Raw genomic sequence first — 26,068 nt, 5'->3', positions numbered from 1 at the left:
TTAGAATATTCCAGTGAGTCTTAATAATCCCTGACCAGGGAAATGGCATGCACTGACTTTTAATCCAGTTATATTCTAATTTCCTCTCAGCATGTGGAGGCAGGTCAACACATTTTCATTAGTAATAATGAAGATCAACCAATAAGTCAAAGACTAACATTTGTCTTAGATTTGAAAATAAATCATATTTAAAAAAACAGGAGAGACAGAAAAATGTGGTATCAGCTTCAATATTTTAGACAGGGCACAAATTAAACTGTAAGACTATAAGTGACCAGGTAATCAATTTTCGAGAGCTCTACTCTAAGAAAATTAAGATGATAAAAAGAGATTAAAAATGAAAACAGTAGCTGCCTCTGTGTCTATGAGGAATTGGTTAAAATTGAACAAAGGCTCTCTTAAGACTAAAAACAGTGCTCGCTTCGGCAGCACATATACTAAAATTGGAATGATACAGTAAGATTAGCATGGCCCCTGCGCAAGGATGACACGCAAATTCGTGAAGCGTTCCATATTTTTTATACAGAGTAAAGTAAGCCAGAAAGATCAAGACAAATACAGTATACTAACACATATATATGGAATTTAGAAAGATGGTAACGATAACCCTATATGCAAAACAGAAAAAGAGACACAGATGTACAGAACAGACTTTTGGACTCTGTGGGAGAAGGCGAGGGTGGGATGTTTCGAGAGAACAGCATCGAAAGATGTATATTATCTAGAGTGAAACAGATCATCAGCCCAGGTTGGATGCATGAGACAAGTGCTCGGGCCTGGTGCACTGGGAAGACCCAGAGGGATGGGATGGGGAGGGAGGTGGGAGGGGGGATCAGGATGGGGAATACATGTAAATCCATGGCTGACTCATGTCAATATATGACAAAAACCACTACAATATTGTAATGTAATTAGCCTCTAATAAAAAAAAAAAAGACTGAAAACAGCAGGTGACAAAGCCGCCCCCCCCCTTTATTATGAATTAAGAAGAAATTTTAGTCCTCTGAAACTCTGCAATATCACACCCCCATTCTCTGCCCTCCTACTTTCTATCAGCAACAGCTTCTTGGGGCCTGGTATGCTGACATTTTCCACACAAGCTTTATCATTCTGCCTTTTGAAAGACAGTGGCAAGCTCATACAAATAGGCTGTATTTAAAAGTTAATAGCAATTTGAAAATTGAAAGACATTTTTACACAGGTGCTGTTTTTTGAGCAGTGGGGATTCTAGCCCACAATACCCACTTCATCATTACTCATTGCCTTTATTCCGGTTCCTGATAACAGTGAGGATAAAGGAGAAATAGGAAGATGAGACTTGGAGGTCATGCTGCTTGGGTGTTCAGTCTGGGAGTTTCACTGAGTCTCTGCTTGCTTCTGGCCCAGGGGATGCACAGCTAAAGTTGGTCTAGCTCCTCAGATCCTCTGTGTCTCTTAATTCTTGAATTGAGTGAGTTTATGTGAGTTGGGGGTTGGGGGGGAAGTGTTGTTGTGGAGGAAGTCAGGTGAAATGGACAAGATAGGCAGTTTTTTAAACTTTTCAACTGGAAAGCAAAATTTTATACAGAATCCCACCGTATTATATAGATACTATGTTCTGAATAAGTGGGAACAGGAGTGAAAAAGGGTGCTGAGTCCTGCCCATTAATTTCTTTCTACCTGCTAAAGTTAACCCTGAGAATTTCCTATAGATCCATGTGCTACCAGTTACAAAAGCCACTGGGCTTGATGACCACAGGTGTTGCTTACCGTAGAAAACCCTAATACATTGTGAAGGGAACTGGATCACTCCCATAGCTGTGCCCCAACCTGCCTGCCTGCTTGGAAGATGCCCTCATTCCAAGTCTGGGTAGATCTGAGTAGAAATTACAATATGCCATCTTTTCCATAGCCCCATCTGTAAGTTAGGGGTGAAAGAGAGTATTCACATACTGCATTGGATTGTGAGACTTCAAGTAAGAGAAACCAGAGATAAGATGCATTTAACGCACTTCCTGGTCTCTTCTATGATTTTATTATTCTTTTCTAGCTTTTGTTCAAAATACTCTATGTAAGTACATTTCTTTGACACACTCATTTATTACTCCTTGTAAAGAGCCCAACTTAAACTTCTAAAAAGTTGTGAGTGTCTGAAGGCAGAGAATCACTCATGAGAATACATTTATTCCTTCAGTGAGCATCTAATGAATGCTTACTCTGTGCAAGTCATGTGGGATACGAAGAGCCTTAAGGAGTTCAACGTCCAGTAGTGGAGACAGACAAGTGAACAGAAAGGCAGTACTATCATAGCAGAGATAAATACTAGTGGAGTCTTGACTTGAAGGCCAACCAGAGTGGGATGACTGAATTCTGAAGAATGCATTGATTGGAAGCTGGCAGTGGAGGTAGAAGTGTCTCCTGGGCAGAGGATACAGCATGTACAACTGCCAGGACCCATAATGGCAGGTAGGAGGGGTGGCAAGGACCCAAGGCGGGGGTGATTGCAAGTGGTTCTACAAGCAGAGACTGTAAGTAAGATGGAGAGATGTGATCTGAAAGACGTGATCTTAGGGATATGATCTTAAAGCTGATCTTAAAGTTCCTTCTATGAAATACTTACAAAGGCTGAATTTTTTACTAAAGGTCATGGAAACCTCTGAAGGATCTTAAACAGGGTCCTGACCACAAAGTGAAAGATGTCTTAGATGCTCCCTAGTTGAGGCAACTTGCTTGGGTGAGAAAAACTAGATCCTCTGAAGGGACACAGCTCTGAGCCCAGGTACCAGACATGGAAGTTGAGAGTGAATTAGATTGCTACTTTCACAATGCCCCTCAGCCAGGCAGAGGACAGGTTAAGAGTGCTCTGCCCGAACAATGGCAGAAGCCGTGAAATGAAAACAAAGCTAGAGGAGCAGAGGTGTTTGGAAGAGAGAAATATAAGGACTTGGTCATGAGTTGAGACAGAAGAGGAGCTTCCCTGGTAGCTCAAACAGTAAAGATTCTGCTTGAAATGCAGAATACCTGGGTTTGATCCCTGGGTCAGGAAGATCCCCGGAGAGGGAAAAGGCTACCCACTCCAGTATTCTTGCCTGGAGAATTCCATGGACAGAGAGACTGGTGGGCTATAGTCCAAGGGATCGCTAAGAGTCGGACATGAATGAGCAGCCGCTGATCACTTCACTGAGACAGAAGAAGGGGTCGTGGGTGGCTCCCCCATGTTGGGCTTGACTGGGTGGGCAGAGGTCCTGGTAATCATGGTTAAAAATCCAGGAGGAGTGAGTACCAGCTTTGGCGAAAAGCTGATCAACTCTATTTGGATCAGATTCCATTGTGGTTTCATGGAGCATTCAGCTAGAAGTGTCCAATAGACTGTTGGATATATGGTTTGAAGTACAGGTTAAGACATATTGCCTATTAATGTACATATGGGAGCTATCAATATGCAGAAAAGGGCTGAAGTTGTGGGAACTAAGATCACTCAAGCAATGGGTAGACTAGAAAAGGTAAGGATTTATTAAAGATTTCATTTTAATCACTCATCTTTTATTGACAGCCTCTGCAATGCATTGTAGATGAAACAATGACCAACTACACGTCCTTCTTTGTTTTCTTCTTTTCTTTTTAATTAAAAATGTTTTTTTATGTCCAGAGTTGTGGTACTTGCTGTTTGAAAGCCTGATCTTAAGCTTCCTTAGAGAAAAAAATAATTGATTTTTCCCATCAAAGCCTGTTTACACTTTAGCTATGTGGGGCAGAGAGCCAAATGTTCAAACAGTTTCTAGAAATGTGCCTTTGTCTTTTTGAATCTGATCTGTGATTGTTTTGAAGTGAATGTGATGGCTTTGGCATCAGGCATTTTAGGAGCTGCTGCGTGTTTCTGGCTAAATCTGAGTTGCTACTACAAAAAAGGAAACTGAAGCAACTAATTAGATAAAAGAAGCTGAGCACAGCCATGAATTACAGAATTTCCAGGCAAAATGGTGTTTCAATTCCAACACACTTTTCTATCACCACCAATTAGAACAAATGCAAGAAGGCAGCTGAGCTTGGAAATAGAACATTATCTGGCCTTGAAGCTTGATTGGGATGCAGTCCCTTATAGCCAAGAGCTAATACAGATGTGTTAGCAGAACCACATTCCAATGGATTCTTAAGCAAGGTGTCTGCAATTGTTAATATCCAAGGATAGTAAAGACTGTGTTTAACAATATAGGTGTAATAATAAGAAAATAAACCTTAAATTAGCTTTTATTTATTTATTAATTCAATCTACAAATATTTACTGAATGCATTTTATGTGACAGGTATTCTTAAGCACCGTATGCCCTCTCACTAAATCTTTCATATGTTGGCTGCTGGATTTATCTTCGTGAATTTCTATGTCATGATTTTCTGTGTCTCAGTAGAAACACCTGCTGTACGTATTCCAAGAGTAGCCTTTTACTTGTCTGATGGGGTTTCCTGTTACTTGTCTATACTCTTAAGTAATATGATGTTCTCAGTCACTCAGTGATGTCCAACTCTGTGATTCCATGGACTGTAGCTCACCAGGCTCCTCTGTTCATGGGATTCTCCAGTTAAGAATGCTGAAGTGGGTTGCCATTCCTTTCTCCAGGGGATCTTTCCCACTCAGGGACTGAATCCCAGTCTCCTGCATTGGAGGTGGATTCTTTACTGTCGAGTCATTACGAAAGCCCAAGCAATAAGATAGCTTCTTTCCAAGATTATTGGCTTTCTAGGCATTTTCCTAATACCAAGGAGAGGTATCAGTGATTCACATGTAATAAGCCCATCTTATGTTCCATTTAAGAGGAAAATAAGCCGAGTACTCACGTTTGGATAACTGGTGGGAAACAGCTTTTTCTCTTTTGTATGTCCAGGGAACTAACTACTGATAACTAACTACAGAATGGGGACAGTGAAGGCAAGTGTAATACCAGCTATGTTTCAACCATTCTTCCTTTTGATATGGTAATTATGTTCTCAAACACTTCTTTGGAAGATATAGGAACCTCAGAATCACTCCCCGTGGGAAAGAAATGACCCAGTCATGGAGGGAGATAGCATCTGTCTTTGCCAGCTGACATGTAGGGAATTTGTTGGGAAAAAAATACAATATACCATATATCCATAGATTAGTAGAGACTTTGTGCCCATTAGAAAACAGTTCTTTGGCAACACCTACTTTTTTAGCATGGATGACATCCTTTATGTTAACTACATGATCCAAGAACTGAGCAAAGGAAGGAGAGCTTCAAGCTCAAGTGTGAGGTGACATTGCCAAATGTACATTTATCAGGAATAAACATAAAGCAACTCACACAAGGTATTTGGTTAAGGGGAAATGATTTAATTGTGAAAGATTAGCTTTGCCCATTGTTCAGGAAAGCATTCATTGCATACATGACCTAATAACCAGCATAATTCTTTGGGTCTAGGTAAACCATCAGAGCCCCTCTTTGTATTTATGCTATGCAATTTTTATCCCAGGGATGTGCACGTCATTTTGCTAGATTTTCAAATTCTATATTCTGCTCTATGAAGAGATAAAACCATGAAGGGAGATATCTTTGCTACCCAAGTGTCTCTCCTTCACTGGAGCCCATTTGCCATTCTGGAACATGTGGGCAAGTTTGCACGTGAATAGGTCTAGGGCAGATGGAAGCCTGAGGAGGCAACTTCAAGAGAGACACAGGTAGGAAAGGAAGGTTCTGACTGTATGCAAAGTAGGTGTGTCTGTGGCAAGGCAGGGATGCAGAATTACCTAGACAACGGAGGAAGAACAGGGCCATTTTGGAGAAATAATTCTCTTAAATTTATTCAGTTATTTGTTGAGTTTGTTTACCAGACATTATCTATCATCAACCATCTATCTTTATAGCTCTCTACCAGGCACTAGTTTTGAACCTGTAGACACCAAATAATCAAGGCTCAGCTTACTGTAGCCCAGGTCACTTGTACGGTTATTCTGTGTACAGATTCTTCTTGATCTGCAGGAGGGAGATGTTTTCTAATTTAGATAATAGGTTGAACTTGTATAATAGTTAACTGGTCTTATTTTACATAGTTTCCTTTGAGATGGGTAAAAAATATTTTTCTTATAGAAAAAAAAAAATCCCTCCAAGATTGGTCCTCTTTCTTCTTTTCATAGAATTAAAGCAATTTGGCTATTAAGAGAGAACTAACTTGCTTAAACTTGTTTTCTTTTTGACTCCATTTGACAAACCTGGTTCAGTTCAGTTCAGTCGCTCAGTCGTGTCCGACTCCTTGCGACCCCATGAACCTCAGCACGCCAGGCCTCCCTGTCCATCACCAACTCCTGGAGTCTACCCAAACCCATGTCCATTGAGTCGGTGATGCCATCCAACCATCTCATCCTCTGTCGTCCCCTTCTCCTCCTGCCCTCAATCTTTCCCAGCATCAGGGTCTTTTCAAACCTGGTTACTTCTTTATAAAAGCATGTTTGAACTCTCCTGTATCTTTCCTTGGCCTCATTCACTGGTCCTGATAAAGTGATGTTCTTTATCAGGACCAGTGAATGTTCTCCCTTGCTCTTGACCTACTAACACAGGATGCAATTAACTCAGGCATCTTTGCTCTTACGGCACACATACAGTATTTTAAACTTGAAATGGGTTCCCTTGAAAGAATAACCAATCTCTTTTGAAGGTCTCTTTGGAGTTGTTTATTACAGAACCGTCTACATGTAGAGAAATGGCCTAAGCACCCTGTAGGCCCAATTCAATCCTCGGTGACTCTAATTTTAAGCAGGGATTTTTGTAAATTCTTGACTGAGTTAAGTGTGTTCATTTCAGCAGAGTGAAGAGCTTTACACATGATCATATCTAGTATTAAGAGAAGATGATACTGAAAATGGTGACTCTTTATTCATCCATGTACTCACTCAACAGACACTTACTGAAGAAGTCAAAAGGCCAGACTCTGAGAGCTCAGCATACAAGGATGAGTAACACAGCCACTGCCCTCACCAGGGAGACAGAAAAGCAGATGAATAATTGCCATCAGTGTGAAGAGCACAGTAATGGGAGTATATGTCAGGCACAATAGTGGGTCCCAGGAGAGGGTGATAATCAGAGGGACTTGACTGAGCTTTCCCAAGCAGAATTACTTCCTGTTGTTTCCTGATTTTTATGGTACCCCAGTGATAAATGTGCAATAGCGAAGAATCACTCTTCAAACCGATTTCTCAAGTACCAAAATATAACACTGTGTTCTGGAAAGTAGGACAGCTTGTAATCACTCCTCCAGTCAAGTTGCTGGCTGCAACTAAAGAGGAAAAACTGCTCCGTGCAAACATGCATTTTGTACCTTTGCTGAAGAATGGATGTGATCTGCTTGCAGAAATCTTCTCCATTTTGAGAAAACTCCTTCAGGTTCTTGTATACTTTATTATACTGAAACAGAAAAGGTGTACAGAAGGGTTAGGAGCACTCCCAAAAACTGAACTCCTGTAAATTCAGAATGCTGCTGTGATGAGGGCTGTCATCATAAATGACCCTGCAGCTACAGAATGCACACTTTGATGAGTTCTTAAAAATAAAGAGGAAGTCTCTTCTGTCTGGATGTGAAAGACCCTGGAGAACTTTTCAAAAAATAGAGCTGGTCTATCTGTTTCTTCCTAGGTCAAATGCAAACTTTTCATCAGTGGGTGAAGTTGGATTCCTGTCACTCTTCTTAGTCCCAAGAAAGCTAAAAATACATCCTGAAATACACTGAAGATTCAAGTTGTGTCTCCCCCACAAATTCCAGTATAATATTTCTGGACCTCATGACAAACCCTGAACCATTAGACTGAGTCTTTCTTGACTGTGATAGAAAACGTAAGTGAATAGTTTGTTAATAAAATTTCTCCTAGTCCCCTCTATATCTCATTGAACTTTAGTAATAAGAATGTTATGATAATGAGCTGAACATTTTGGTTGAACCAAACCTTCATACATTTATAAATAAACCTTTATCAGTGTATCTATATATGAATTTAGTTGTAGACAAAAATATTGCAATCGAAAGATTTTTGTCATATGGCTGAAAACTCCACAATGTTCTTCTGAACATTGTATTGCTGAGGATAGACATAGATGACGATTGCCCAGAGGGAGTGGGTGTCAGTTGGTTCTGCTGCTTTCCTGACACAGAGTGGGTGAGAGAGGTGATCAAGTCCAAACACATCATCTCAGTGTTTCCATCTGGGAGATGGGATGGCCCATTTCATTTTTCAAAATGAGACTGCACCCAGGAGGATGCAAATTCTGTGTAGACTGAGTGTCATGCAGTGACTCTTTGCTGATACAATGAGCCAGCCCCTTCCTGACCTCAGATGTCATGGGCACGCTGCTGGTCACCCTGCTGAGAAGGAGAAAGAGCAGGAAGCGCAGACTTCCTGAAAACCTACTATGGGGCAACCATGTTTCCATACAGGAATCTTCAGGGCAAGACAACTTCTCAGCTGTCAACCAGTACCTGGAGTAAGGGGCTGGTAGACTGGCAAATAGGACATAGGGCACAGAGGAAGAAAAACCAAGAGAAAGGCCCAAAACAGGCCCCTACCTTCAGGAGTGGAACCAACCAACACCTAGGATGTAGAAACATAATCTTATAGAGTATAAGATTATACCAAATCCTTTGATCTTTATGCAGTAGTTTAACTTTCCCCTGAATTTAACAGAGAAAGCCACCACAGGATCTGGTAGATGCACAATGGGAAAAAACAGCTTCACTGAAACTGCCCAGAACACAAGGACTAGGGTCAGAGTGCAAAGCTCTTTCAAAGGACATTGTTGACTCCTAAAGCAAGGTTTGCAAAATCACGGGTTTACAGCACCATCAGACACCTGCATAAGGGAGGAGCAGGCTGGAGACAGTGAGCTGGAGGGATAGCTGCCACAACAACTCTGGACCACAGACCAGCTTTCTTGTCCAAAAAAGCTGAAATGAGGATTGGGATCTGAAAAATATATATTTTTTTTAATTGCAGCAAACAATTTTAAACTACAAAATTTTAAACTACTGTCCAAGCAAGCAAAACACACTTGGGTGTAGACTTCATTATGAAGAAATGACTCTCTCACATGAACTTACTTACAAAGCAGAAAGAGACTCACAGACTTCAAAAATGAATTTATGGTTACTCGGGGAAGGGGATAGTTAGGGAGTTTGGGTAGATCACTGCTGTTTTCAAAATGGATAACCAACAAGGAACTATTGTATAGCACATGGAACTCTACTCAATGCTATATGCCAGCCTGGATGGGTGAGGGTTTTGGGAGGGAATGGATGCAGGTATATGTATGGCTGAGTTCCCTTGCCATTCACCTGAAACTACAACAACATTGATAGGCTATATGTGCTCAGTTGTGTCCAACTCTTTGCAACCCTGTGGACTGTAGCCCTCCAGGTTCCTCTGTCCATGGGATTTTCCAGGCAAGAAGACTGGAGCATATAGCCATTCTCTTCTCCAGGGGTTCTTCCTGACCCAGGGATTGAACCCACAGCTCCTGTGTCTCCTGCATTGGCAGGTGGATTCTTTAACACTAAGCCACCTGTGAAGCCAATTGGTTATACTTCAATACAAAATAAAGTTTAAAGTTTGCAAAGAAAAAAAGAAATGATTCTCCTCTGAGGCATGAGAGTAAAAGCACAGTTTGGCAACCAAGATTTCTCATTTTTATTTTCATAAATGTAAATTGTTATCTATGAATGACATGATACTCTCAGGCCTCTTCTTCCCCTTCCAAGTACAATGGGAGAGTTTGGTAAACACTTTAAAATTGCTTAGCTTTTGTGACCCAAACATTTTCACTAAATTCTCCCTTAAGCCTTTTATTTCCTTCCCGTAACACTGAATAACATCCAATAAAACATAACTAGGTGTCGTGAAAATAAAACAGAAAAATGTTAAGCAGGCACATGCCCTTGGAATAAAGTCATTTCTCAGTCTCTCTCACCCTTGGGTGTAGCCATGCAATTAAATATGTGCCAAAGGGGGATGGGTGAAAGTTCCTGTTGGGTTTCAGTGAAAATTCCTTCCTCCTCTTTCCTGAAACTGGGAATTAAAATGACAGTTGTGCCATAAGGTGATCTTGAGGGTGGATGCCACATGCTAAGATTTTAAGTCAGAAAGAGAGAGAGCCTGGATCCTGGGGGCCTCTACCTGAGCTCTAACTCCACTTAGGGACATATTTTGTGTATGGGAGGACTGTAACGATAGGTTTTCTTTTTCAAAGCCACTCTTATTTTGCATTTCTAAAATATATAGCTAAATATCGTTCTAAATCAGAGTTTTTTTTTAACATCTACAAGTGATTTGTCTATCTTTTGTTTGTTTTTACAATGTTGTGTTGGTTTCTGCCATACAGCAATGTGAATTAGCCATAATTATACATGTATCTCCTCCCTTCCTTGCCTCCCCCAATCCCATCCCTCCAGGTCATCACAGAGCACCAGACTTTTTGTTTTAAATTATGAAACATTATTATGTTTCAAAAATAATAATAATACATACACTAATTATGATATCCCTTTATATTCTTGCTACCTAAGTTACAGAGATAACAACACTTTTCTGCTCTTTTTTCAACATTGCAATATTGTAATATTTTCTTTCTTTCTTTCTTTCTTTCTTTCTTTTTTTTGACCAAACTGAGCTGCCTGTGGGATCTCAGTTCCCTGACCAGAGCTTGAACCTAGGTTACACAATGAAAGCCTGGAATCCTAACCACTAGACCACCAGAGAACTCCCTGTTTCTGTTCTTTTTAAGCAACATTTTCTTTCCCTTTCATAATTTCTTTGACTATTCTTGTGCATTTATTCTTCCCTATGAACATTTATCTAATTACAATTTTTAAAAATCCCTACTGAGATCTTAATTGGAATTGCATTACATCTATATATCTCAATTTGAGGAAATTAACTTTTTTATGGTATTTAGACTTCCCATCCAAGAGCACAGTAAGTCTTTTCATTAGTTCAAATCTTATTTCATGTTCAATAAAATTTTATGATTTTTTTTATAGGTCCTATAGCATTCTTGTTTATTTAGAAATATCTCACAGTATTACACAGTATTAAGCAGTATCTTTTGAAATAGCATCCTGTTCCTCTCTCTAGCTTACACCAAAGCAGAAACAAAGACTCAACAAAAACATCAGGGGGCCATGTGCAGCGGAGAAAGATTTGGACGCCTGCTTGCAAAGTGAGTTTTTCTGCTCCTAAACACTATAAGGTCCAATACTTTGGCCATCTGATACAAAAAGCTGACTCAAGACCCTAATGCTGGGAAAGATTGAAGGCAAAAGGAGAAGGCAGTGGCAGAAGATGAGATGGTTAGATGCCATCATTGACTCAACGGACATGAATCTGAGCCAACTCCAGGAGATACTGGAGAATGGGGATGACGTGCTGCAGCCCAACAGGTCGTGAAGAGTCGGACATGGCTTAGTGACAGAACAACAACAACAAGGAGGAGACAAAGCAGAGAGCCAGATGGAAGGATCTGGAGCCTTCAGAGCAGAAGAGACGAGAAGAAACTCCCTCCTGGAGAACTAGGAGTGAAGGGAAGGGTCTCTGTGATGAGCTGTCTGAGGGCATGGACCCCCACAGCCCACCATCACCAGAAGAGATGATTTGCAACCAAAGTCCTGGGGAAAGAATTAGGTGCCTCAGACACCATGTGGGAGGATGGGGCCAGGAGGAGAAACCTTGTCCCTAGTGGAAGTGGGAATGAGCAGAACCAGTTGAGAATTTTTCCCTGTCCTGGGACTACTGCATTTCCTGAACTTATCAAGGTATCAAAACTCTCCGAGACACATTTAAAAAATACTATCTCCAGAGAACAGCATTGAAACATGTACATTACCATATGTAAAACAGATGATCAGTGCAAGTTTGAATCATGAAGCAGGGCTGTGTCCTGCTTGGGACACAAGTCCCAAAAGCCTGTGCTCAGGAACAACCCAGAGAAATAGGGTGGGGAGGGAGGGGGAGAGGGGGGTTTAGGATGGGGGGACACATGTATGCCTGGGGCCGAGTCATGTTGGTGTATGGCAAAAGCCACCATAATATTGTAAAGTAATCATTTCCAATTAAAATAAATTAATTAATTTAAAAAAATTATCTCCAAAAGACTAGTTCTAGGAAGTTAGACAGCCCTGAAAGTTTATAAACCAATGATTCAAAACTCAACTGCTTTTAGTGTAGAGTGGGTGAGCTCTGGCAGTATGGAGACCGCCTGCCTTTCTCAAAGGCATTCATAGTTATCTATTTTAAATAAGAGTCTGCTCAAATCAATCATATCTTATGGCTTCAATTGCCCCTGGGAGTCCCGGTTTTAGATTTTGGAAGATTTCCTGTCATTTAGTAGGCTAGTACTTCCTTTTTTCACATCATGGTACCTGTAGAAAATGTTATCAGTCCTGGAGCAATGTGATAAATGGACAAAGTTGTTTAAGGCAGAGGCAACTGGCCACTGAGCTCAACCCCCCAGCTATACCCTACCTGTAACCCATCCCCCAAACCAGAGTGCAGATACACACAAGTCAGGAAATGCTTCAATACATTACATTGTTGCTAACTCAATGATCAAATAAAAATGGGATGTTCTGCTTGTTACAGCAATGGGGAGAATCTTTAACTCTACCTACAATGTACTGGACACTCCCCAACAAACTGAGACAAACAGACTGAGATAAAGGTGACATCAACAAAGAAAAAAGTTGCTAAGAATACCTTCATTATTTCAGCATAACCACTTCTTTAGAATCATTGATTCTGTACTTTTCATCTTGTATTATCTATTCAGACTCAAAGATAAAAGCTGTGGAAAGCAGACTTGCGTAAACATCAAAGCAGACCCCAGAGACAATCTCATCCAGCATGTGTGTGTGTGTGTGTGTGTGTGTGTGTGTGTGTGTGTGTGTGTGTGAGTGAATGTAGGGGGTGGGGTGCGTATGTAAGCAGAAAATCTTGGGACCTTCTCTGCTTTGGGAGATGTAATCTCTTGACCTTGGCTTTGGCTTTCCCTCTCCTCTCCCATCTCTCCTCCCCACCCTGTCTCACCCATCAGAGGGGTCTCTGAAGGGATTCCGTGGACCACTGTTTGGAAACTACTAAAGTCCAATCCTCTTATTTTATAGTTAAGGCCCAAACAGCAAAAGATAGCTTCATTAATTAGGGACAGAACTGTGATTAGAAATGTTAGGGGAACAAACCAATTAGAGAATCCATCAGAAATAAACATATTTTATAAACAGGTAGTCAGCATAATCATGCTTCCCTGGTAGCTCAGCTGGTAAAGAATTCACCTGCAATGCGGGAGACCTGAGTTCCATCCCTGAGTGGGGGAGACTCCCTTGGAGGAGGGCAAGGCAACCCACTCCAGTATTCTTGCCTTGAGCATCCCATGGACAGAGGAACGTGGCAGGCTATAGTCCGTGGGGTCACAAAGAGTCGGACAAGGCTGAGGGACTAAGCATAGCACGGCACAGTCAGTATATCACACTAGGAGGCAGGCATGGCAACCCACTCCAGTATTCCTGGCTGGAGAAACCCACGGACAGAGGAGCCCGGCAGCCTACAGTCCACAGGGTCACAAAGAGGCAGACAAGAAGGAAGCAGCATAGCATGCACACATGCAGATAACCACGCTGAGTGAATTCAGAGTGGCATTACCTTTCAGTATTATGAGCAGTGCAGACGGCTCCTCAACGCCATCAACGGGCGCAGAAGAGTTTGCTCTACTCAGAGGAATGTGGAAGATCATTTTTTCATGTTCTTTTCCCACCTACTGAGCTTGTGAATATCGCACCCCTTACCAAATATTCATTTCAAGAAAGAACCTACTGTTGATCTTACATCTCCCTATGAATTTACTGCACTAACAGGCTGCTTTTCCCTGGGGTCATTAATTACTGGGAGAAAAGATTTTTTCCTGAAAAAGGGATTGCAGACTGGTAGAGAAATAAGTGGGATCTTTCTGAGACCCTAAAAATCGCTTTAGGTAGACAGCTGATATACACAGACAATTCCCATTCTGCCAGTAAGAAAGTGTTTCTGCCCAGTGCTTGTAAGCAAATTCTGTTGGATAAATATTATCATGACAAAAAAACTTAGTAATCTAGGCAAATGGCACATGAAATGATTAGACAGATGAAAAATGAAAATGAAAATGTTCTATATTCACCTTGGCCTAGCTGTTCCTTCTAACTTTCCATGTTTTGAATGATTAAGAAGGTAAAATTCAGCTATTCTAGAAAAATTCACTTATTCTAAATTCTATGAAAATTTCTGGGTTTTTTTTTTTTTGGTGGGGGAGGGATCACTATGTGATTCACATAGTGTTAAACAAACCTGATGTTCTACTTAAATTTAATTAAATAAGCTTTTGTTCAATGCCTTTCATATGCCAGGCACTCTGCTTTGGGAGGGTGAAATCTCTTGACCTTGGCTTTGATTTCATGTGCTACTGATTTCATGTGATGTAATATCCTCTAAACTAGGGGATTTCTTGTATTTATCAGGCATCTGGGTAATATTTGGAATCTCCCTGGCAGGCTGTCATAGATGGTAACATACAGAACAATAGAGAACATAATCTACTTCATCCTTTCCTCTTATTACTTTACAGATGAGGAAACAGAGGCCCACAAAATGTGAAATGGCACATCATATGTCTCCTTGATGGTGTGGGGCAAGGACAACCACCCCAGATTCAAGCTGCCTCCTTATCTCTATAGTGTCCCAGAATCCCGCAGGAGCCGTGGACCATCTCCCTGTCATCCTCTGTATTCGTGCCAGGTAACATAGTGCGAGTCAACATCTCACAGCCCAGGCTGGACCACTGAAATGGGAAGCTCAGGTTGGCATCTGAACCCACAGGACTGTTTCAACAGCTGACTGTGTGGCCCCAAGAGGCTGACTATGTGGACCCAAGAAAGCCTGCTTTGACAACCCCTTCCTGGATAGTGAAGGAGTGAGTAAGAGCAAAACCTTGGCTATAGCTTATTATTTGCGCTTGATTTCTTCGGCATTGTTTCTTAGGAAGGTGTTATTTTTTTTTTAACAATTAGATTATTCATTTGAAGATAATTTGATCCAGTCTGTTTCTTTACACATGGATTTGAAAATGATTTCCCTTGGCATATTTTTAGGTTTATAAGCTAAGCTCACAGGCATTAAAGCATCAAGGCCCAGAGCCAATTCTTTTCTTTTTCAAAAACAGGACTTTAAAAAAATCTCCTTCAAATAAATTCTGACAGTCTCAAGATTAGGTAAAAGCCCTACACTCAAGCAATGTGTGTGCTACCCTAGTGACTGATAATTTGAGTATAGACACTAACCCGGATCTGTGAGGTAGAATGAATGGCCCAGCTAGCAACCTATTTTGTTCACTGGAGCATGACCTAAAAGAAGAGGTTTATAAATTTTTTTTGCAGAGTAGTGAAACCTATTTTACTCATAAAAATATTTTCAAACTCATAAAAATAACAGGAGTATAAAGAAAACTATATTGATATATGTTTTATAAAATGTAATTTAAAATCAGGATATTTTGTGTGCTCTTTAATTAACATACTAAATAACAGGTCTTCAAAACTACTCAAATTTTTAAGTTACACTGAGTGTGTGTAAATGGTATTTCTAGATACCTGTAACCAACTCTAATGTTATATAAAAATATAAGTGATTTTCATTAGTTGCAAGGTCACAGACACTGCTGTTGTATTAGGGTTTGCTACTTACATTCAAAATTGGGGGGAAATTCTTAGTTACAGTTAGAAACTAACACAAATAAAGAGGTCATGTTTTTTCCCATTGAAGGTTCACTCAACCCACTGATTTCCATATATGGATCTACTGGGGTAGACCAAGTTCAGAACTGTAACTAATCTACACCTTTATGAATTCTTTTTAATGTAGGAATATTGGTACAACACAATGCCTTAATCAGGACCTACTCTTTCCCCAAGTTCAAGATATTATAATATTTTATATAACTAACCTCTTAACTATTTTTTCAACTTTTTATTTTGTTTTGGGGTATAGCTGTTTAACAATGTTGTGATAGTTTCAGATGAACAGCAAAGGGGACTCAGGAAGGCTTTATGAATTAATTGTGCCCTGTGCAACCTCAGGGACCCATGAAATGGGATATTTTACAGGTGGTTAAAACTTTGGACTCATTTTGGTTTCTCCACGAAACTCTGTGTTTCACAAAGCAATCTTTTGCAGTCCACTCTGTTGTTTTATTCTGTTCCCAAATTGCAGGCTCATCTTCACACAGCATTGTTCCCCAAGCACAAGACAGGACTGCACCAGGAAATCAACTCCAATGCTTGATGGAGATGAAACAGTTACAAATAAATAAAGAGTCCTTGACTTTAGAGGAGTCAGAAACCCTGGCTGAAGGACTATCCTCCCACTCTCGACTCCCAAACTACGATCAGCGGCACTGGGCCTACAGAGACAACCTTCAAGCTTGGAGACAAGGACAAGAGTCCTTGGGGCAATGGTCCAGTGTAGGGAAAAGGACCTGAGCTTGTCAGGGAGGGATAATTAAGCTGACATAGAAATATGGTGACGAGTTGTCTTGAGAGCTGCTCAAAGGAAACGTTTCTCCTAGTTCTGGATCTACAGTCAGCCTTGGAAAGGAATGCTAGGCTATTAGTTTTTTTTTTTTTTTTAACTTATCTTGGCTTTCCTCTCCACTATCTCACTCTTCTCATATTCTTGACTTTCTCCTTTAGTGATCATCAATGCCAAGTTTTTGCCTCCACTTATTGCATCCCCCCATCCATTCACCCACCCCATGCAAAAACATCACCAAAGTATCAAAGGGGAGAAAGGAGAGGAGTTAACATTTTAGTAAGGGAGCAAATGCAACCAGTGAAAAATAAGCAAATAACAAATACATAAATGATAAAAGACTTTTGGAAAAGTGATCTGTGCTTACCAAAAAGTGACAAGATGACTGGAGGAAATCTAAGGGAAGAGGTTTCACTCTTAAAATCTGAATGCAACCATATTGTTGGATTTTTTTTTACAAATAGTAATACACATATTACACATAGTAATACACATAATAATACATACATAGTAATAATAATACATAGTAATACACATAATGCACATAGTAACATACAATAGTAATACACATATTACTATTATATTTTAAAAAGTAAAAATAGGCAGAGCCTGTTACTATGTTCTCATTATTACAATTACTAGCCACTATGACTTTATCTTATTTAGCACGTCTGATTCCTGACTCATTTGGTGGGATGACAGTTACAGTTTCATCTTCACTAAGCCTACACTTTCCACATCCATTGAATAAACACAAATGAAACCAATAATTCTCTGTTGATCTTTTTCTTTAGGGTTTTATTACAGCCCCTGTTGATCTGCTTCTCCACCTTTTTCTGTTTTTAAATAAAATACTTGAAGGATGAATGCAGTCCCTTGCTTCTGATGTCACCAGTTTTAGCTTTTTGGCATCATTTCTTGGGACAACACAATGACAATCCTTGATTACTTTATTTCCTCCCCCCCCTCCCCGACCCTTTGTTTTAATTGCTTCTCATTTCCTAAATTACATCTCTGCTCTTGTGGCTAACGACCTCACAATGTCTCTGCACTTTTGACCAACTTTCTGTTTTTATTAATGCTCCCAGGATTGTAACATACAAGTCAGTAAACATGTCCAAGGACTACCGCAGGCTGGACAGAGTGCAGCCTGTACTTCCTCCTTCAGAACTTGCAGCTCTGGACTCTAAATGAAAGGGGAAAATACGCAAAACCCTTGCACCCGACTTAATTCCCAGGGCCCCAAACTGGCTGCAGATATTCTGCACGTTTGTGAGTCCATGCTATGTCCTATATTGGCACCGCTGGTATGTTTTCCGAACAACCACCATCTGCATGTAAATATAATGTTATACCCTCTCAAAGTTTTTCCAAGAATAGGAAAATGAAATATGACAATTACCTGCCCTGTCATTTGCTAGAAAGAGCTCTGTTTTAAATTAAACCAAAGAACAGCCACAGACTTTTGTTCCAGTGCCAATATCCAAACATGTTTGGCTTCTGAGCGTCTCAAATTTCTTAAGTTCAAATCCATTAGTATATAAATGTACTCCTCAGCCGCCTCTCACACGCAGGCACACAAGCCACACACAGCTACTCACCGAAGAGTCTGTCAGTGGGTCCCTCATGGTGAAATGCTGTTTGCTTCAGTCCTTTTACCTTCGCTCCGGCATTCAGGATGCTGCACCCAAGGCTGGGTGTGTCCTGGACTTCCGGGATTCAAAGGGCCTAGAGTACGTCAGTCCTTGTCAAACACTCCAAGAAGGAAGTCCCAGCCCTGGACTTTAATCCCATTTGCTTTCTGAAAAAGCAAAGAATGGCTCCGGGTCAAGAGCGCTGGAGTGAGATGGTGAGAATGATTTCTGTGAACAGTTAGGGGTCAGAATACTGAGTCGTGAACTGCATGGCCTTGAAAGACAGCCCAGAGATTAAAAAGTGTTCCTGGTGATTCAGTCACTCAGGGCTGGTAGTAGAGAGATTCTCTAAGCTTGCTGTATTCACTATGTTTTTTTTATTTTCTGTTTTCTGAAGCTTTGACACACTGGGGCCTTTGGGGTTGACGAGAAAGGATTGCCCCTTCCAGGATTAGCTAATTCCTTGAGACAGACAGCAAACAACCAACTTGTAAGCATGGTTTTGACACGGAATACAACCAGGCAGAGCCAGACCCGCAATCACCTCCCTTACCTACCTCTCACACATCAAGTCAATATCCCCCGGCCCCAAACCACCCAAGGCCAAGGTATCGAACAATTAAGACCATCCCTATACAACCAGGGCTTCCCAGGTGGTGTTAGTGGTAAAGAGCCTGCCTGCCAATGCAGGAGATGTAAGAGACTCAGGTTCAATCTCTGGGTCGGAAGATCCCCTGGAGGAGGAGGAGGGCATGGCAACCCACTCCAGTATTCTTGCCTGGAGAATTCTATGAACAGAGGAGCCTGGTGGGCTACAGTCCAGAGGGTTGCGAAGGGTCAGACAAGACTGAAGCAACTTAGCACGCACCCAACGCATGCTATATAACCATGACTGTAATGGAAAATGTCCAGAAAAGCTTATGAGGGAGCAGGCATGTAGTAACCACCTCAAGTGCCTAATTCAACCCCCTCACTACTGCCCCAAGAGAACCAAGAGGCTAAGCTGTCAAGTTAAGAAGGATTTTTCTATGTTCACCCTTTTTATTTCTTTTTTAATCACTCAAGAGGATAAACCAAACCAGAAATCAGCCATTAGCAACTTATTTTTTAAATTGTTTTCTCTGCACCTGTGGCCTGTGGTCAGTCCTGAGATTTCCAGCTAATGGCCTGTAACAGCCGGTCTGTGGGTAGCTTTGCTCTGACCGGTGGACGGGTAAATGCAGGTCCACAACCTGGAAGGAGTCCCATGCATACAGCCCAGTGGGACACTTCAGAGCTGCCCACATGACAGACTCCACTTATCTGCCCATGGTTTGCAAACGCTATACACAGTATCCTTGGGCTTCCCTGGTGGCTGAGAATGGAAAAAAACCCGCCTGCAATGTGGGAGACCTGTGTTCGATCCCTGGGTTGGGAAGATATTGAAGGGGGACCAAAGGGAAGATCCCAGGAGGAGGGCATGGCAACCCACTCCAGTATTCTTGCTTGGAGAATCCCCGTGGACATTTTTGAGGAGCCTGACGGGCTACAGTCCATGGGTTCACGAAGAATTGGACATGACTGAACAGCTAAGCACAGCATAGTGGAAATAACACATGCAGAGGCAGAGACAAAAAGGGCGGAAGGCCTTCCCTGCAACCCAGGGGCCCCTAACCTCTAGGACATGGACCAGTACCTCCTGTCAGATCAGCGGCAGCATTAGATTAGAAATAGAGTGACACATGGTGTGATAAGAGATAAATACAGTGCAATAAATCTAATACATTTGAATCATCCCCAAACCGTTCCTTCCCACCCCTGGTTCGTGGAAAAATTGTCTTCCGTGAAATTGGTCTCTGGTGCCAAAATGGCTGGGGACTGCTCTGTAGTCTGAGTAGAGAGAAGGGGGCCTTAGGGACCGCCATCCACACACTTAACAACGTTCTACCCTGAGCTTCTGCCAAGGAAGGTTATCACTGGAGGTTGCAACATGGAGTCCTAGCTATCCAGGGCTAGAATTAGATAAGGCACCGTCATACTGAAAGAGGCTTGAGACAGACTGTAAACTGAGGTTAATAACGTGTTACTCAGAGCCCCACTGGAGGGCTTCGTTGCCCTCAGAGAGGGCAAGCAGGCTTGGCTTGTGCCTTGGATCCAGAGCCTGGGGCAGCTCCGAGTCTCCCCCCAGTTCCTGCTGCACTTGTCCCAGTTCAGGCCTAACTCAGCTCAGCATGGGGAGGTTGGCCTCCCTTACCAATCCCCACAAGAAATACTGTCCACCCCAAGCTACTGTGGTCTCTGTGGCCCGCTGGGAGTTTGGGAGGACATTCCCACACCCATAATTCTCATGTGTGTATCTTCCAGCAAGCTAACTAGTTTTCCCTTAGACCTCCTGGGGAAATTAAAATATCTCCATCTCACTATAGTCTCCCTACCACAGGCTATTTCTTGTAAAGGAAGCTGGGTTTCCTGACTGAATTTATACGGAGAATTACAGTTTGGCTATTTGTTAAGCTTTTCAGAGAGTGTTTGAATCTGCAACAAAACTTTGATTTTGGATGTTAAAAGAGGGCTGTATTTATCTGTCACAATGTCTGTGTGTTAGTTGCTTAGTCGTGTCTGACTCTTTGCAACCCAATGGACTAGGGCCTGCCATGCTCCTCTGTCCACCTAATTTCCCACTACAAATGGCAGTTGGAGTGGACTGCCATTTCTTTCTCCAGAAGGTCTTCCTTACCCAGGGATTGAACCCAGGTCTCTTGCATTGCAGGTAGATGCTTTACCGTCTGAGCCACCAGGGAAGCCCCTAGTCACAATAATGCTGTGTAAAAACTAAGATCATGTGCATGAAGCAAGGCATCCAAGCTGGTGCTCTGATACAACCTAGAGGAATAGGGTTGGGAGGGAAGTAGGAGAGGGATTCAGGATGGTGGGATACAGGTACACCTGTGGCTCATTCATGCCGTTGTATGGCAAAACCCACCACAATATTGTAAAGTAATTAGCCTCCAATTTAATATATAATAAAAAAGAAAAAAAAGAAACTCTAAAAAAAAAAACCACAACAACTAAGATCATGGCATCTGGTCCCATCACTTCATGGAAAACAGATGGGGAAACGATGGAAAAAGTGACAGACTTTATTTTCTTGGGCTCCAAAATCATTGCAGATGGTGACTGCAGCCACAAAATTAAAAGACGCTTATTCCTTGGAAGAAAAGCTATGACAAAACTAGACAGTATATTAAAAAGCAGAGACATTACTCTGACAACAAATGTCTGTATAGTTGAAGCTATGTTTTTTCCAGTAATCATGTATGGATGTGTGAGTTGAACCATAAAGAAGGTTGAACGCTGAAGAATTGATGCTTTTGAACTGTGGTGTTGGAGAAGACTCTTGAGAGTCCCTTGGACTGCAAGGAGATCAAACCAGTCCATCCTAAAGGAAATCAACCCTGAATATTCATTGGAAGGACTGATGCTGAAGCTGAAACTCCAATACTTTGACCACCTGATTCGAAAGCCAACTCATTGGAAAAGACCCTGATGCTGGGAAAGATTGAAGGCAGGAGGAGAAGGGGACAACAGAGGATGAGATGGTTGGATGGCATCACCGACTCAATGGATGTGAGTTTGAGCAAGCTCCGGGAGATGGTGAAGGACAGGGAAGCCTGGAATGCTGCAGTCCATGGGGTAGCAAATAGTCAGACACGACTGAGTGACTGAACAACAATAAACGGAAGATCCAGTGGTTTCAAATGACTTTATTTAGTCCACAGATGTGCGGTTTAGTTGAGTGGTTCTTTGGTTCTCCTTGGACCCACTCATGCAAAAGCAGGTCATCTCCAAACATCTGCTGATCTTGGCAGGGCAGTTCTTTTGGGCTCTACTGGGCGGGTGACTGGCTGGGAGCTGAGGTGAGTTTTTCTCAGCCTGAAGCCTAAGCCAGACTGTTCCAGGGTATGTTGAGGAGCCAAGAGTGAGTGGAAGTGCTCGGGCCTCTCAAGGTGCAGGCTTGGAATGGACACACCATCACTTCAGCTCCATTCAGCTGAGCAAGGCCAGTCACAGGCCAGCCCCAATTCAAGGGGATGGGGAACATTCCAGTCCTCAGTGGGAGGAGCCGAGTGGCTCACAGACACAGAAACAGGCCAAGAGCTGCATTTCACATTCCATACACCACAATGTTCAGTCAATATTTGTTCTTCGGTGACTAGAGAGATACAGTGGATAGGACACTGAGAGGGAGGACTGAAATATGTCAACCTTTCCTTTTCTTCAGTTCAACCTCAGGGGACCTGTTTGGGACTTCAGCAGAGGTTGAGGTCAGGAAGAGAAATAAGGGGAACTGAGTTCATGACAGACTTTAGACATTGATTGGAAATGGGGTGGTTCTCCTTTCTGACCCCATGCCCCATCCTATACATACTCCGCAAAGTACATACACACCCCTCCCCTGCAGAGGGTGGACTGGGTGGGGAGGAAGTTCTCAGAGTTCGCAGAGCAGGTTCTCCAAGGTGGCGGCAGCCCCAGAGGCTGTGGCTGGTGAGGCACCTTGGCAAGGAGGCCAGAGGAGACCAACTTGATCAAGTTTGTCCTTGAGCTGATGAGAATCCACAACCCCTGACTCCCAGAAATGGCCCAGGGAGACTGGGAAGAGGAAGCTGAGTTCCTATGTGACCAAGAAGGTGAAGATCCTCATAGTTTTGGAATTGGTATTAACATCACCTCGCTTGTATCTACAGGTCGATGAGAATTCTATATAGTGAAGCATCTCAAAGAAGGTATTCTATATATTTTTTTCTAAAAAGGTGGGTACCCAAGGCACCCACAAATTTAAAATTTGTTCTCTTCAGGCTTGTCTCTGGTCATATGTTCTTGGCTTGCACTCATTCTCTGGCTTCCTTCCAGTACGGGCCTTCAGCTGACCTACTGTTGGATCATTCAGATCCTCATCTTCCTGCTTCCTTTCCCAGTTTGTGTTCAGCATTCGCCTTCCTGGCATGACCTCTCTGCAGAAAGAAAATCTGCAGTGGACTGATCTGGAAGCCACTCCACTGCACTCCACCCACCCCATTTGGAGCTGTCTCCAAGGCAGGCTTGCCTCCAGCAACATGAGGACACATTTGTTAAGTGTCGATGAGCAGATGTTGGGTGTCTTGTCAGTAAGAAGGAGCCCAAGTGTAATAGCGGCGCCTGCATGCTAAGTTGCTTCAGTCGTGTCCACCTCTTTGTGACCTCACGTACTGTAGCCCTCCAGGCTCCTCTGTCCAGTCCACAGGAGTCTCCAGGCAAGAATACTGGAGTGGGTTGCCATGCCCCGCTCCAGGGCATCTTCCTGACCCAGGGATTAAACCCATGTCTCTTACATCTCCAGCGTTGGCAGGCAGGTTCTTTACCACTAGCACTGTTGAAGCCATGTGTTCCGGGAAACAAACTCACTCAGAAGGACAATGCAGATAGTGGAGTGCAGTTTATTACACTGGCAGACCCAAGGCAGAGTCTCCTCTTAGCCAAGGACCCCGACAAGTTTTTGCGAAAACTTTATACACCCTAAGTATATGTGCACAAACCCACCTCCCCGAATTCCCTGAAACTAGTCTGAACAAAGGAAAAGAAAGATACAGTCAAAGTTAACCCATGATTCATATGCCTTAAGCCTAGGTAGTTAACAGTGGACAATTATCAATAGGTCTGTGGTCATACCCCAATAAGCATAATAGAATTTATGATTATATTCAGTTACACAGATAATTAGGGTTTCTTTTAGGTGACAGAGAGTCTAAGTACGAGTCCTGGGGCTCTTCACTCTGGGGGGGGGTCTGGTTTTCCAGTTGGTATGTCACTTCCATGGATACTGGGCATATAGCTCAAAGTCCACAGTCCGGCCCAAGATGGAGTCCTGCTTTCACGATGGAGCCTGTTCTGTCTGTTTCCTCCTTCAGCACCACCTGGGAAGTGTGTAATAGAGGTTAAGAGCAATTCAAAACTTGCCTTGATATTTCTTTAGTAGCCAAAGCATGTGAAGAATTGGAAATGGCATAAGCATGTATCAATAGGGACTTGGTTAAATACCTTAAGGTAATATGGGCTCACATTTAGAGGACTTACCATGTGTCAATATTTAATATTTGTAAAGCTATACTAAGTGCTTTATAAACATTAACTTTTAAAATCATCATAGCAATCACTTGAGATAGGTCTGTATTATTTTGATCCTTATAATACACATAGGGAAACTGAGGCACAGGATGGCTAGGTGACTTACCTAAGGTCACACAGTTAGGAGTTAGAGAGCTGGAATTCATCTAACTCCAGTGCTTCTGTGTTTCATTACTATGATGCATTGCTACTCAACCTGGATATTGGCGTGAAAGAGCCAAACAATGAGGACAGAGTATAAAATACACAACAGGTTCCAAGAGAAGTATGAGTCTAGTTTGTTACCTATGTAAGAAAAAAAGATCCAGACACATATACTCCAGGCAGACAATATTATAGCTCTGAAAGAGAAACTGTGGAGGACTCTTCCTTTTAAGGGCCTACATTTCTATGTAATTTTAGCATTTAAAGCAAACATAGACTGCTTTGAAAACAAACAAGACAAATAACAGTTTTTAAAAGGATAACAATTAGGCTAACTTAAATTTTTTTTTTAAACTCATCATACGTCAATTTTATTTTCAGTAGTTAAGAAACATTTAAGCACCAAACAATGCAAGTGGACCTTGAGCGCCCAAGGGCCAGTACAGGCAAAAGATGAGGTCCCCATAATAACTCGGCAACTAATGCAGGAATCACTGCCCTAGTAAGGATGTCTAGGAAGGGCCACCAGGTCAGACCTTAACCCCCCTTTCCCTAGCCCTGGCTTAGCGGGCAACAGGGGGCCCAAAGCGCTGCATGGTTCGCATCACCAGAGAAAGCTGGTCCAGAAAGTTGACAATGGAGATTCGAAGGAGGCGGCGATCTTCAGCTCTCCAGCAGACCGCCAGGACGCTGCCGCTCGCTGTGAGCTCCTTCCCAAGCGCCCCACGGTGAGGTTCGGCATCTGGGGCCAGGGACCCACGGGCAATCTCTGCCTCCAAGGCGGACGGGAAAGGCACGTTTAGGGTGAATACGCATGGTCGGCTTCCCGGCCTTTGGGCAGGGGACCACGGGTCTCCGCCCGGCCCCAAAGAGTGCGGGGCCGGCCCGACACCCGGAGCTCCGTGGTCTGCAGCGGAAGTAGTATCCGCGCTGCGGGGTCCACTCCGGCAACCCCCGACACCCCGCCGGCCCCGGCTTCCCGAGCCACCCGCCCGGCTGCCTCCGCCTGCGTGCCCGCCTGCCTCCTGCATGGCTGCCGTGCTCCGCCTCCAAGTCCACCCGCGGCTCCGGGCCTCGGCGTCGCCCGCCCTCTCCGCAGGCGGCTGAGAAACTGCCTAATTTTAACCCGCCTTGTTAGTCCATATCTTCATGATGTATAATGCTGGTTCCTTCTACCTAGATTCCTTCCACATTTAAGTTGCCTTAGTGTTCTTGCCTGGAGAATCTCAGGGATGGGGGCGCACAGAGTCGGACACGACTGAAGTGACTTAGCAGCAGTGGGCTTTCATTTATCTACAAAGCCCAGCTGGTGATATTTTCCCCAGACACAGTTCACTCTTGCCTTTGTACTACTGTTATCCATAGCTTGCCCTTCTTTTGATTCATTTATCCTATTGTGTGGAGATTATTAGTTTAATGATCTGCCTCCCACACTACTCACTGAACTCTTTATATAAAGTATGTGGAGCAAGGAAATGTTCAATAAATAAATGTTTTCATTTAATTGAATTCAATTCTGAGAAAGTGGCCCCATTAGCTAGTTCCTCTTCATCCATAAGATGAGAATGTT

General features: G+C 42.6%; 2 protein-coding genes and 1 non-coding gene across 5 annotated transcripts in view; 1 reads left to right on the top strand and 2 right to left on the bottom strand.

Moving 5' to 3' along the window:
* Positions 1 to 18,299, bottom strand: part of NOSTRIN (nitric oxide synthase trafficking) — a 63,732-nt gene extending 45,433 nt beyond the window's left edge. For both annotated transcript variants that reach the window (XM_065931695.1, XM_065931694.1), the window contains exons 1-2: positions 18,181 to 18,299; positions 7,309 to 7,394 (exon numbers count right to left, since the gene is read on the bottom strand). In XM_065931695.1, coding sequence (XP_065787767.1) covers positions 7,309 to 7,394; positions 18,181 to 18,207 — 113 coding nt within the window. In that variant the 5' untranslated portion in view covers positions 18,208 to 18,299. The remainder of the gene's footprint in view (positions 1 to 7,308; positions 7,395 to 18,180) is intronic.
* Positions 414 to 519, top strand: LOC136165663 (U6 spliceosomal RNA). Its single transcript, XR_010662667.1, has one exon. It is a non-coding gene; the product is annotated as a U6 spliceosomal RNA (small nuclear RNA).
* Positions 18,300 to 23,652: 5,353 nt separating the features above from the next.
* LOC136163459 (EKC/KEOPS complex subunit LAGE3-like) lies at positions 23,653 to 25,733 on the bottom strand. 2 transcript variants are annotated; one of them, XM_065927890.1, is made up of 3 exons: positions 25,107 to 25,733; positions 24,461 to 24,550; positions 23,653 to 24,143 (listed from the first exon to the last, which is right to left on the bottom strand). In XM_065927890.1, the coding sequence occupies exons 1-2, from the start codon at positions 25,527 to 25,529 to the stop codon at positions 24,542 to 24,544; spliced, it is 432 nt and encodes a 143-aa protein (XP_065783962.1). In that variant the 5' UTR covers positions 25,530 to 25,733; the 3' UTR covers positions 23,653 to 24,143; positions 24,461 to 24,541. The 2 variants fall into 2 exon arrangements, with proteins under 2 accessions (XP_065783962.1, XP_065783961.1); XM_065927889.1 differs by having other exon boundaries at positions 24,461 to 25,733.
* Positions 25,734 to 26,068: the final 335 nt, after the last annotated feature.

This window comes from Muntiacus reevesi, chromosome 3 (genome assembly GCF_963930625.1).
Source record: "Muntiacus reevesi chromosome 3, mMunRee1.1, whole genome shotgun sequence".
NCBI lineage: Eukaryota > Metazoa > Chordata > Mammalia > Artiodactyla > Cervidae > Muntiacus > Muntiacus reevesi.
The sequence above is the reverse complement of the archived record's forward strand: the minus strand, read 5'-3'. Positions and strand labels throughout refer to the sequence as shown.

What these genes read in the sequence shown, in the direction of transcription:
- LOC136163459 (XM_065927889.1), bottom strand. Translation starts at nt 25,529, where the DNA reads ATGCAGGAGGCAGGCGGGCACGCAGGCGGAGGCAGCCGGGCGGGTGGC.